Source organism: Carassius auratus, chromosome 38, assembly GCF_003368295.1.
Source record: "Carassius auratus strain Wakin chromosome 38, ASM336829v1, whole genome shotgun sequence".
NCBI classification, from domain to species: Eukaryota; Metazoa; Chordata; class Actinopteri; order Cypriniformes; family Cyprinidae; genus Carassius; species Carassius auratus.
In genome coordinates this window covers 12928096-12940571 of record NC_039280.1, presented here as the reverse complement: position 1 = coordinate 12940571, position 12476 = coordinate 12928096, and the positions used below count along the sequence as shown (strand labels likewise).

Below are 12476 nucleotides of genomic sequence, written 5' to 3'. Positions count from 1 at the left end.
GGTCTGTGAACCCAGTGTTAGAGCACAAATAAGGGCCCTAAGGGCACTATCTCACCCCAAGCTTAGCTGAGGGCATGAGAACCACTAACAATATGGGAGGATTAAACAGACAGACATCCCCGCTCTGCAGGCAAGGATTCTAAGTTATAGAATCTGGCAAAAGTGGACATCGACGACCAGCCGGCGGCCGCACAGATCTCATTGACAGATATGCCACTGGACCACACCCATGAGGAGGCCATTACCCTTGGGAAGTGGTCTCTCACACCAATAGGACATTCTAGTACCTTCTGATGCATAAGCCAGAGCTATTGCATCAACAATCCAGCGATACAGACAGTCTTTGCGTAGTGACCGGCAGACCCCTCTGATGGCCTCCAAAGCAAATAAACTGCTGTTCAGACTGCCTAAACAGATTAGAACGTACCACATAGACTCTCAGATCCCTAACAAGGCAGAGAGCATTCGGTTCCTGCTTGCCATCTGCAGCGGGGAGCGCAAATAGAGATATTACTTTTCTCTAAAGGGAGCAGAGAGCACTTTAGAAACATAGACATGTCTTGGTTTCAAAATGACCATACAGTCATTGAGCCAACAATCAAGTCACGAGGCGCTGACCGAAACATAAACTTTGAGTATGGATGGGGCATGCCCCTTATCCAGCAGTTTGCAGGACGCAGGAAAATCAGCATGCAGGACACGTCACACGTCACTTCCGTCGAAGCACCAGACATGAAGGCTCCAAAACTCGGGGGATGCCAAATCATGCCTTTCGTCTGTGAGAGAAGGTCCCTCCTCAATGGGATGGGCCACAGGGCCATCGTTACCAGCTGAATCAGCTATGGAAACCAAGCCTGGTTCTTCCAGAGTGGAGCTAATAAGAGCTCCACTGATGATCTGGTGAATCAGGACGATAGGAAGAAATGCATACAGCTGAGCCCTGGGCCAGGGCGTCTCTCTGTATCGAGAAAAATATTGGGCAATGAGAATTGTCTTCCAAGGCGAAGAGGTCAACCTCTGCCTTCCTGAAGACTGCCCTAATTCGTTGTACCATCTGAGGATGCAGCGCCCATTTTCCCTGGGGCTACCTTGCCTCTGGACAGCTGTGTGCTTTGATCTGTTGCTGTGAGCAGCTATTTAAAGGTCTCCTCATGCACTTGGCCAGACTCATCCATACTGTGGAGAAGTTTGGCTTGAAAAACTTGGGAGGATCGCCATTGTGTGCAGTACTGAGCCAGCCTGTATGTCTGCTGTGTAAGCCCTGTTGGTGATAGTTGAGGTGGATGGATGCGCTGCATGGATCTTTAAGCTGAGGGCAGAACGAGTCTTTCATTCCTTATCTGGCTCGGCTCGGTGTTCATCTTCAGTTCTTTCTTCAAAGCAGTTCAGTCAGTGTACTGTTTGAGTAAATTAATTACTCCGGGATATTGGTTTATTTTGACTCAGAGGGAGTGTCAGCCACATAAAAAAAAGTTAACAGCTTAAGTCATATGTGGATTAATGCTTATTGGATTTGGTGAACTGGTTCAAGAAGAACCGGTTAAATTGAATGATTCGTTCGCTAACCGGACATCACTACACTGCAGTGTTATGATCGTGCTCAGAACAGAACCTGAAGAGAAGACAATGCTGAATGAAGTTGTAGTTTTTGTTATTTTTGAACCAAAATGTATTTTCAATGCTTCAACAAATTCTAACTGACCCTCTGATGTCACATGGACTACTTTGATGATGTTTTTATTACTTTTCTGGGCATGGACAGTATACATACATTTTCAATGGAGGGACAGAAAGCTCTCAAACTTAATCTAAAATATCTTAAACTGTGTCTTACGGGTTTGGAACAACATGAGGGTGAGTCATTATTGACATAATTTTTCTTTTTTGGGTGAACTACTCCTTTAAGGTTTATGTGGCCACCATATCTGCGGAGCATGCACTTGTGGGAGATGTTTCAGCCAGTCATCATCCCCTGGTCTCCCATTTTATATAGAGTTCGGGACTGCTTAGGCCTTTCCGCCCAGCAAAAGTCCTTTCTTGGCAGTGCTTTAAGTGGCCCAAAAGAGGTGCCGGTACTCTATTATAGCATAATAGCTTGCACTACAAGTCTCACCCAAGGGCTCTATTCGGTTGTTAAGTGATGACGTAAGAAGCGCTGTTTCCGGGTCCAAGCCTCAACTCGCTTCACTTGAGAATACTACCCCAGCAGCCGTTTATGAGCACTGTTTATTCATATTAATCATTTAAGCTAAACGCTTTCAAACTTACGGTATACACTACAGTCTCCGTGCTCATAGCGTCCAAAACACAAATAATTTGTATATATTTTTTTTATATTTATATTTTCATTGTCTGGCTATCTGGGACTTCGGTATGGAGTTAAATGTTACGATTATAACTTTTTCGCTAGTATTCTATAACATTGTGAGTTTATATTAGCACCTTTTGTTGTTTTCTCGTTGTAACTGATAAGAGCGTTTGGACACGGAAGCGCTGCTACGTGACGTCAGACTTAACAAGCAAATACTTGGCAGCATAACCAAGTACTTAGAGAACTGGCATCAATACTAGAACAGAGACGAACCACCATAAACAACCTCGTACAAACATTGGCAGGACAGGTCAATTTTACAAATTTTGTACCAGCTGGCCAACATCCAGAGCATCCTATAACACCAAAAGTTGCAAGCTTCCTGCAATCAGCGCGGGATTTGGAAATTGGAAGTGGAACTTGATAAGAAGCTTGTGTTTCCCCCAGAAATAGTGGCTACAACACTCCGGCCAGACATGGTTCTGTGGTCTCTAACATCAAATCTGGTATATGTTGTCGGATTAACAGTACCATGGGAAGAGGGGGTCGAAGAGGCTTACGAGAGGAAAAAGAACAAATATTCTGACCTGGCAACTGAAGCATCCCAGAACGGCTAGAAGGCTAGCATCTTTCCAGTAGAGGTGGGATGCAGGGGATTTGTTGCAACATCTACCACCAGTTTGCTAAAGAAAATAGGGGTGAAGGGTTGCTCTCTCCAACAGGCCATCAAGTCCATATCAAGTGCTGCTGAAAAAAGCAGTAACTGGCTCTGGATCAAGTGCAAGGATCCCATCTGGGCAGTAAGATAGAGACAGATGGTATGCAGTCAGGCTTAGGCCCGACTCAGGGAGAAGGATGCCCCTGCCATGCAGAGCCCATCAGGGACATAGAGGGTATGGCTTGGAGGGGGTATACCTGGGACGCTGGGTACACTGTTGAGCCTTCTGGAGATGTTGTGGGCTTAAATCAATGAAACGTCGATGAAGCAGGGTTCCCACCTGATGACCCCAATGACATACTTTACCCTCCCTTTGTTTTTACCACTCAACACCGATTGCTACTAGCAAGAGTTTCCTTCTAAAGGGATTGAAACATCTAAATCTATTAGCTTTACATACATATATAACATTTTTTTTTGTACACAGTGCCGCGAACTGTCAATCACTCCTGTACGCGCATCACTGTCCTCCTTGCAGCTGCAGCAACTTGCGCTCTCTTTATCAACTTTAAAACAAAAAGGACACAAAAAGTCGTATTGTCTTTGTGCATATAGATTTATTAGATAAAAATGAATATCTAAATTCGTGCCTAGCCACCTATGGTATTTTTTTAGAACTTAGAAAAAAGATGCTTCAGCCAATGAGCAGCCGGCGGGGGCTGGTTGCAGGACAATAACTTGTTTATCAGACAATAACTACTCAAGATTTTGCTTTAGTATAGTTTTCGGGACAATTAGGGCCAGATTCAGGATTCGGGACAACAGTTTCGATTTCGGGACTATCCCGAAGTTTTCGGGACACCTGGTCACCCTACCTGAAAGAGCTACTGCATTACCTCATTAGCTTGCGTCTGACCTGCAGCGACATCATTCAGGCTTGGTGGGGTGTCAGCCAGCGAGTCATCTGATTCTGACCGTATTGTTTTAGTACTCAGAAGCTGAAGCCAGGAGAGCATATTATGTGTTGATGACTGCATTTGAATTTTTACCGAACTGAGGTGTGCGCGTTTCACACACTCTCTCTGGCCACGTTAAGTTGTAACTGACAGCGACAAAAGCGACGCATGCACATTTCACTTGTAAAACTCATGGGTGTATGGGTAATGTAGTCTCTGCTCTTGGTGGGATGAAATAGGAAGCTTGCATTGTGAAGGGCGCTCTGAAAAGCGGCAGCGCCGGCAAAGGATTAAAACCTCTATTAAAACAGATGTCCAAGTGAGCATACTGCTAAAAGCACGTTCTGGAGGTGGCGGTATGCTCAAGAGCTATATTTGTAAGTGGCGGTACTGAGTACCGGTGCGTACCGGCCCACTTAAAGCACTGCTTCTTGGGACTTATCAATTGTTTTGGAAGGCCTGAAAGGCCATCCTTTTGAGCCATTGGAGTCTGTGTCAGAGAAGCTGTTGACCCTCAAGACGGCTCTTTTAGTGGCTTTATCTTCCCTTAAGAAGGTAGGGGATCTGCAGGCTCTCTCCATCAGCCCTTTGTGTATGTACTTTGTCCAGGGCTGGTTAAAGTCTTTTTGCGACCTAGGCCTGACTATGTTCCTAAGGTTGCTTTGACTCCATTTCGCTTTCAGTAAGTGTTCTTAGAAACAGTTGTTTGTGTGTTTTGGTGGTAAGAGCAGATGTTCTGCTGTCACCAAACAGCGAATTTCAAACTGCATAGTGGAGGCTATTTCTCTGGCCCATGTGGCGTGTGGCTTGACTTCGCCTCTAGGGGTGTGTGCTCATTCTACAAGAGCAGTGGCTTGTTCTAAGGCCTTCTTCAAAGGGTCCTCGATGGAAGAAATTCGTGCTGCGGCAGGATGGTCCTCTCCTAGCACCTTAATCAAGTTCATCATTGTCAACATTGCAGCATCGAAGTGAACCTATGAGAGGGAACATCTCATTTACATATATGAAACCCTTGGTTCCCTGAATAGGGACAAGATGCTGCGATGCGGGCCATTCGGTACCTTTGATATCACTTTCTTCATAAACAAGTGGAAATCTGATGACACAGTGAGCAGCACGCTGATATAACTCACCTATGTGAACGTCGGGCCGGTGCTATTTGGCCAACGAATTGGCGTGATGGTATAAGGGCTTTAGACACCAAAGGTTTTCCCATAGTGATGACATCATCGCAACATCTTGTTCCCTATTCAGGGAACCAAGGTTACATACGTAACCGAGATGTTTTCAGATATGAGAACAGAATTTACAGTATAATGTAAGGACTCTAAGTCTTATTATACAGCTTAGATATCTTAAGACTACTTTGCAGGCCAAATGTGTTAGTAAGACAACCTTGTATAATGCTAAAGTATAAATGACAATCATTAGTTGCCCACGCAATAAAAACCTAGACCCTCAAGAAACTATACAACTGATTTTATTATGCACTGTGAAAAAGGTTTAATTGCATTCTTAAAATAAATCAAAGTTACAAATATTAACAAGACAATAAATTCACACTGGGGTCAATTCTGAAAAATTTCCTTTAGATATTAATTTTTTTTATATCCAAGTAGTGCATACTGTTTTAATTGCTAAATATACAGTTACAGCACCAGTTGTACAACTAATTAGCCAGTTATTAGTTGGTGTGCAAATTCCCCTCCTTTTGTTTGTGTATCATGTCATCAGTGACTGCACAAACTCCCTGTAATGATGAAAAGAAGAGGCAATTATTTTGTCGTCATTATCTAATATATTGCTGTCATTTAGGGATGTAATGTCAAACATTAGCAACAAGTAACACATTCCTACTCCTCAAAAGTTACTAATTTTTCACTGTCACTTTTTATGCAAAGTAGTTTTTTTTTCCTCTAAAGCCTTCCACATCAATCTTTAAAGAAGTAATATAATAGTAAGATAAATTAAACATTTTCAGAAAGTGACATCACCTTATGATATCTGGCAAACCAGGGTCTTTATACAGCCCATTATGAAGATACCCAAGTGATGCATCAAATTGCACCAGCTTGACACGCTCATCTGAGTTTTGGGCCTTTTTTGCAGTTCTGTAAATCTGAGCCAAAAAAGACAAACATTTATAAATAAATGTATTTCTGAATTATTTTTATAAGGTAAGTTTTGTACACACAAACCTCTTGACCTGAGGCAAAGGGCACTAAATGGTCATCTTCAGCATGGAGAATCATAAGGGGAGTTCTGATTTTTTGCAAACTATCGAGAAATAATAGGGGAAGAAATGCAGATATCAAAAGTTTACAATGTTTTAACATATTTAACATGAACTAGCATACTATTACAATCATATCTGTACACATATTGTTAAATTAATTGCCTTATATTTTATATTAAGCATATGCTTGAATATATTAAAAACAATGTCACGTACTTTTCATCAGTTGGAAGGTTCAAATCTTTGTTTTTCAGTGGATTGAACAAGAAGTACTGAATGTATGGGAACTTCCAATAAAACTGGAGAAAAGGAAAAAGAGAGATACAAATAAGACTTAAACAAACCCAATTCTGATTTATGACCCATTTGATTAATCCTGTGTATATATATTTAATTCACTTGAAATTTGACAGAGTTAAATTGTACAAAAAAAAAAAAAATCCCAATTATAATGTTTTGATTAGAAAAGAAAAAAAAATTATACAAGCTGTTCAAAAATACAAAATGTTCAAAGATCTTGAACGTTACTTACCCAGGTAAAAGGGTGTTCAGTTAGTTTATTAGTTTCCATCCTCGCATTTAGGAATGCACCTTCAAGTATTATTCCATCAAACTGATTTCCTGTCAAGAAATTTGCAGTTTTTGGATTAAGACAAAATATAAACTCAAGAGAACCACTGAGACAAACAAAAGCATGCTTGTCTTTAAATCAGTCAAATTCTTACCTTGTTCTAGTAATTTCACTGCAGTGGTAGTGGCAACACTATTGAAGAAGAAAAAAAACTGCAGTTATATATTGTATACTTTAGAAATAGTTTTTAATGAACATTGTTTGTTGTTTTTGATACATTCGAAGCAAACTTAGAAAATGTCATCAAAAAGCAGATCCTACACACCCACTACCAAGCGAGTGACCCCACACACACACCAGGCTGTTTCCACTGCGTGCCTTAACCCAGTGGTACAAGTATAAGACATCAGTACATAGACCAGCCTCTGTAGGCTCCCCAGTGGAGTCCCCAAAACCTAAAAGGTTTTAACGTATTTGAGTAAGCAATAGACAAATCATACTGTATATTGAAGTTCAAGGCTAAAATGATCTCCAACGGTTATCGGCTACAGTGAAGTGACAACATTTTAACTCACCTCTGTAGTCCAGCGCCAAAACGTGATATCCAACAGCACTCAAGACCTGTATGTCCAAGACACTTCAGTCATTAACACTAGTCAAGTTTTTAGTCTTTCTTCATGATTAATTAAGTGAGTTTGCTCACATTTGCAATTCCAATTCGATGAGGTGCAGATCTGTTTAATAAAAGGTACAAAAATTAGAACATAAAGAAGGCAAAAAAGTGCATACTTTCAATATAATGCAAAATGTATATGTTTAATTCATTTTTTGAAGTACACATTTTAAATTGTACCACCATCAATCAAATCAAATCACTGAGGAACTAAAAGTTGTATTAGCATGCATTTGCCCATCCCAGTCTTTCCCAAGTGCAAAGAGGCGCGAAGTTCAATGCACAAGTCAGATCACTGTTCTCTGAGATTATGCAGATATTGTATACTGTCTATAGGTTAGCAGATCAATAACAGACTAATAAATATTTTTTTTACAAAATGAAGAATGAAACTCTAGCGTATAAAAAACTTTTAAGATAATTAAATGTGTCTTGCCTGTTACCCCTGTTGCCATGGAGGTAGATGAAAATGGGTGATCCGTCCCCCAGAGCTTTCTCATACCAGTCTAGGTCCTTTCCCTGTGCTTCCTTCCATCTATGTTCAGGTACAGTGTGCCTAGAAACATTTATAATAAAAGGAGGGGAAAAGTATATATTTATATTGAAAACCTGAATATTTGTCTTATAATTTGTTTTATAGATTTTTTTTGTGTGTGTGTATATACAGGCATGTGTCACATGTCTTAAAACTAACCACACGCCCACTCTGACTCCCTCTTCAGGTTCGAGGTAGATATTTAAAGTGTGATTGAGACCTATATCTGATGGTTGGCTGAGGTCAATAGAGTCTGGAGAAATACACAAATGAGTTTAGGAAAAAAATCATAAACTATATATAGATGACACCACACCAATATTTCTAAAAAAAAAATGTTGTATACCAAAGAAGAGATGCAGAATAAATAGTACTGATGCAGAGAGAATGCAAAGCGAAAGAAGTGCCATTTTAGTCCAAGTCCATTGCCACTGGGATCTTAAGAGAAGGAGAACATGCACACAGAAACTGGGAGTAAAAACGTCTGATTTATCTTCATAGTGTCACATTTTTTTAAGTTCTTCTTTTCCACAACCAACTACATAATAACACATTACTGTTAGACATTGCCTGATATTGTTGCTGTTAATTTTTATGCAGTTGTTATTATGTCGCGGTCTATCAAAACAGGACTGAATTACTTTCAAAAGAAGTCAATGCAAACTTGCCTTGCATGCACGTTTAAATCCTTAGGTTTCTGACTTGGTCGTTGCAATCTTCCTGCTGGCTGAAATATTCTTTCAGATTTATTGATTCTTTTCTTCATTTTGTAGAGCAGTGGACCCTCTGTCTATTTACTTTTCACACAACTTTGATAATAATTGACAAAAAAAAAAAAAAAAAATTCACGGAAGTGGACAGGACAGGAGCAACGGTCACCGACTGGGCTTATATGCACACATTATTATTATAATTTTTTCCACTCGAGAATTTGCTTTTGATAAATTGCATAAACTAATTTAAATAGTTTTAGTCCTAATAATAGCTTGTATTGCCTATATCTTTTTTAAAACTGCAAATTTAAAGTAAACTTCATAGTGTCACATTTTAAACTACATTTAATCCCTGATATGACAATTCCTGATATTGTTGCTCTTTGTATTATGCACACAAAAAGGCAATACAGCATGTGACTTGCCTTGCATGCACGTTTAAATCCTTAGGTGCTGACCAGATTGTTGCAGTCTTCCTGCAAACTGATTTTTTTCTGTCAGATTGAACTCCTTTTTGCTTAATTTAAAACGCACGGAGCAGCACTCTTAACTATTTACACAACTTTGGCAATAATTGAAAAACAAACCGTTCAAATCACTGAACTGGACAAAGAGAAAAGAACATGGACTGGGCATGGTGGTCAGCTCCCGTTTATGGAAACATTTGAGAAAAAACATCAAGCTGAACTTTTATTATATATTATAAGAGTTTGAGAACTTTATCTACATCACTTCCTGCTGCTGACGTCGCTAGTAAGGAAGAAACAAACCATTCAGTCGTGGATTGGTTGGGTTATGGTTTGATGCCTGTCTGAAGAACACTGTAAGTTTGAACAGGTTTGGTAAATAATCAATTTCTATAGGTGAACATCTTTGACATAATCACTGGTTTTTGCAGAAGCAGAATCCCAGACAAATCACACGAAACGTACGCTGTCGCGCGCTAAATTCAAAACGATTTTCTGATTCTGCAGAGATTTCATTGATGGCATTTAATATTCACCTCAACAGTGTTAAACACGCTTTTCCATTTCCATTCATATTTTTCATATATTTAACGTGACAGCTGCGGACAGGTTTTCAGTTCTGTTTGTCTGAAAATATAACGCTTAGATATAACGTCACCGGTAATAAGATATTGAAAAGATATTCACTTCCAAGTTTCTTTTTATTATCCCAGGCATCCCAGCTTGTTTATTTCATGTAACGCTAGTTTGTTTTCATTCTTTGTTTTTTTCCACATAAAGATGCTTCGAAGAACAAGAACAGCAAAGGTGTACACAGAACCAGCGACGGATGATGAATCTGATGATATGTGAGTGGTTTGCTTTGTTGGCTCAGACCAACGCAGTTTTTATTTTTCAGATTAGCATTCAAGGGCTAATATACAACATTGTGTACATTAAAACGGACTCTGTTTCTGTTTCAGCCGATAGACTAACAGTGTTGAACAAACTCATGAATTATAACTGGTGTATCAAACTGCTCTTTAACCACAGAACGTTTTTAAACAGTCAACGTTGTAAAACAATTTGCAGTTTTTATTGCATAAAAAAGTCTGCAATAGTAGCTTTGATTTCTTCTTCTTCATGAATGCTGGATGAAATAAAACTGTTTTCTTGTTACAGGACAGGCCAACAAAAAGGTGACAGTGAAGAGTTAGAAGAATGGTTACCAAATTCAAACGAAGGCAAAACTAAAGTAAGGGCAAAACCGAGGGGGACAGATGAAACCGGTGAAAAGAAAAAAGTGACCAAGAGGGTGGCCAAACCTAAAGAGCCAAAACCTAAAGCAGAGAGGAAGCCCAGAGCTCCACGGGTTCCCAAAGTGAAGAAGGGGAAGACTAATACAAAGCCACAAACTGAGGATGCAGTTCTGCCGAAGCCTGAGTTACAGCAGCATGTGGCAGTCAAAGAAGAGGCAAGTCATAATGCATGTGCTTTGATTTTCACTGTGGTATACTGTTTTTCTTCCTTATTCACAATTCTACATCTATTTGGCATTTGGCAAGTAATTGAAATCAGCAACAGTAATTGCCCTTTAATAAGTGTACTACAAGCTGCTTTTCTAAATGACGACTTATTAAATATGGGTTCCCCCTGACTGATGTAAACAGTTCAAATATATTTATCCAGCACTGACATTATGTACTCAAATCATTTATTTTTGCTTTATTATAGAGGTTGTCCATTAACTTGAGCAGTAATAATGCAGGAGAAATGCCCGAAGAGTGTCCATCATCCAGTCAACATTTCCCCAAGGTGAAAAAAGAGGAGCCTAATGACAGCTTCACCTTTGATGAACCTGCTCAGAAGAAGCAGAAGACCACAAACTCAGCTCAGGGAAGACCGATAAAACTCAAGTCGGGCAATCCCTGTGTGGAGGACTTACAGATGAATTGGGATCCCATTCAGGTGGGTTATTACTTTCTGTGTTAGGGACTGACTTCGTTTTTGACTTTTTTTTGTTTGTAGCATCCTGAAGATCACAATGAAGATCTGTTGCACTGTCAAATGAATTATTATTTGCTATTTCAAATTATTTTAGTGCTTTCTGGTATACTTGATGCTGATTGGTCAATTGCAGCATTCTACAGGGAAATATAAGTATATATGGGTCAAAAAATGTTTTCCCTTTTTTTTCCATCTAATTAAATGTAAGTAACTTTACATACATTGAAAACATATTAAATGAAAATAAAGTGCCTACTTTATTGTTTCAAAAATCTTTAAACATAGTGATTTGGTAAAGAATTGAATTGGTAAAGATTTTAATTCAACAAAATTTTTGGTATATGAAATATTGTTACACAGAAAGAATGATGTATCTTTGGTTATTCATGGTAAAAATGTATGATGGTCATTATTTTTGCTTAGAAAAAACAAATGAAACCGGACACATTCTTCTAATATCCCGTGTAGGTTCTTGCTGAGAAGTCTGGTGTGGAGCAGTGGGTGTGTGCAAACATTGTACAGCTCTTCCAGGAGGAGAACACTATTCCCTTTATGGTGCGCTACAGAAAGGAGCTGATCAACCACATGGATGCCGATGCTGTTCGAGATGTGCAGCTGACTCTTGAAGAGCTACGGTAAGACACTGGAAGGGCAAAACAACAAAGAAGGAGATAAGAAAAGGAAATAATTTTTTATTAAATTTCAAACTGTTCTGCTATTTAGCACTGATTTTATATTTTCAGTAACATGCTTTAGTTGATATAGTTTCATATTTAAATCTATATTTACATTCAAGGAAACGGTAAGTGTTTTGTGGTTGTTGGATAAAACCTTTATTTAACCATTTTAAAGAAACATTTTGAATTTATTTTATTTGTATGTCCTGATTAGCTTCTTGCAATTAATTCAAGAAGCTCCAGAGGCACAAAAAGTATTCTGGTATTTTAATGTGTCTTGTTTAGCTTGAATTACCTTGATCAGGCTGCTATAACCAAATGTGTCCTGTAGATGGCAGCAGATATTTTGTAATGTTTTCCATGAACCATTGCTTTGTGATTCTGTAAGGAGTTGGATTAAATGACGAAGCTTACTTATGTTCTCTCTTGATTAATTTGACTAAATAATATTTTATTTATGTACACTACAATGAAAAGTGTTTATTTTCTCAAAATATTTAGATATACAATTTCAAAATCTATCATTCAAAAAATTCAAAATTCAGCTTTGCCATGACAGGACTTTTTTTTTTTTTTTTTTTTTTTTTATGTACCGATATTAGAACATTATTACTGTTTTTATTGTATTTTTGATCAACTAAATGCAGCCTTGGTGAGCATTAAATACTTTTTTTTTCAGAAACATTACAAATT

General features: G+C 38.8%; 2 protein-coding genes across 4 annotated transcripts in view; one reads left to right on the top strand and one right to left on the bottom strand.

Annotated features, from left to right (window-relative positions):
- Positions 1-5389: 5389 nt before the first annotated feature.
- Positions 5390-9303, bottom strand: LOC113057126 (monoacylglycerol lipase ABHD12-like). 2 transcript variants are annotated; one of them, XM_026224230.1, is made up of 13 exons: positions 8609-9303; positions 8287-8378; positions 8100-8193; positions 7842-7961; positions 7436-7466; positions 7308-7353; positions 7058-7187; positions 6887-6924; positions 6694-6782; positions 6378-6460; positions 6124-6202; positions 5920-6044; positions 5390-5675 (listed from the first exon to the last, which is right to left on the bottom strand). In XM_026224230.1, exons 1-13 carry the CDS (start codon positions 8704-8706, stop codon positions 5648-5650), a joined length of 1053 nt encoding a protein of 350 aa, XP_026080015.1. In that variant the 5' UTR covers positions 8707-9303; the 3' UTR covers positions 5390-5647. The 2 variants fall into 2 exon arrangements, with proteins under 2 accessions (XP_026080015.1, XP_026080016.1); XM_026224231.1 differs by having other exon boundaries at positions 8582-8660.
- Positions 9304-9393: 90 nt separating this feature from the next.
- srbd1 (S1 RNA binding domain 1) overlaps positions 9394-12476 on the top strand; it is a 60838-nt gene continuing 57755 nt past the window's right edge. For both annotated transcript variants that reach the window (XM_026224229.1, XM_026224228.1), the window contains exons 1-5: positions 9394-9476; positions 9901-9968; positions 10282-10573; positions 10834-11067; positions 11575-11741. In XM_026224229.1, the coding sequence (XP_026080014.1) occupies positions 9901-9968; positions 10282-10573; positions 10834-11067; positions 11575-11741 (761 nt within the window). In that variant the 5' untranslated portion in view covers positions 9394-9476. The remainder of the gene's footprint in view (positions 9477-9900; positions 9969-10281; positions 10574-10833; positions 11068-11574; positions 11742-12476) is intronic.

Coding starts and splice junctions, on each gene's coding strand:
- LOC113057126 (XM_026224230.1), bottom strand. CDS start 8,706: ATGAAGAAAAGAATCAATAAATCTGAAAGAATATTTCAGCCAGCAGGA. Junction 7,467..7,841: donor CATGGCAACAGGGGTAACAG/GCAAGACACATT, acceptor TTTATTAAACAG/ATCTGCACCTCATCGAATTG. Junction 6,461..6,693: donor CTGAACACCCTTTTACCTGG/GTAAGTAACGTT, acceptor CCTTTTCTCCAG/TTTTATTGGAAGTTCCCATA.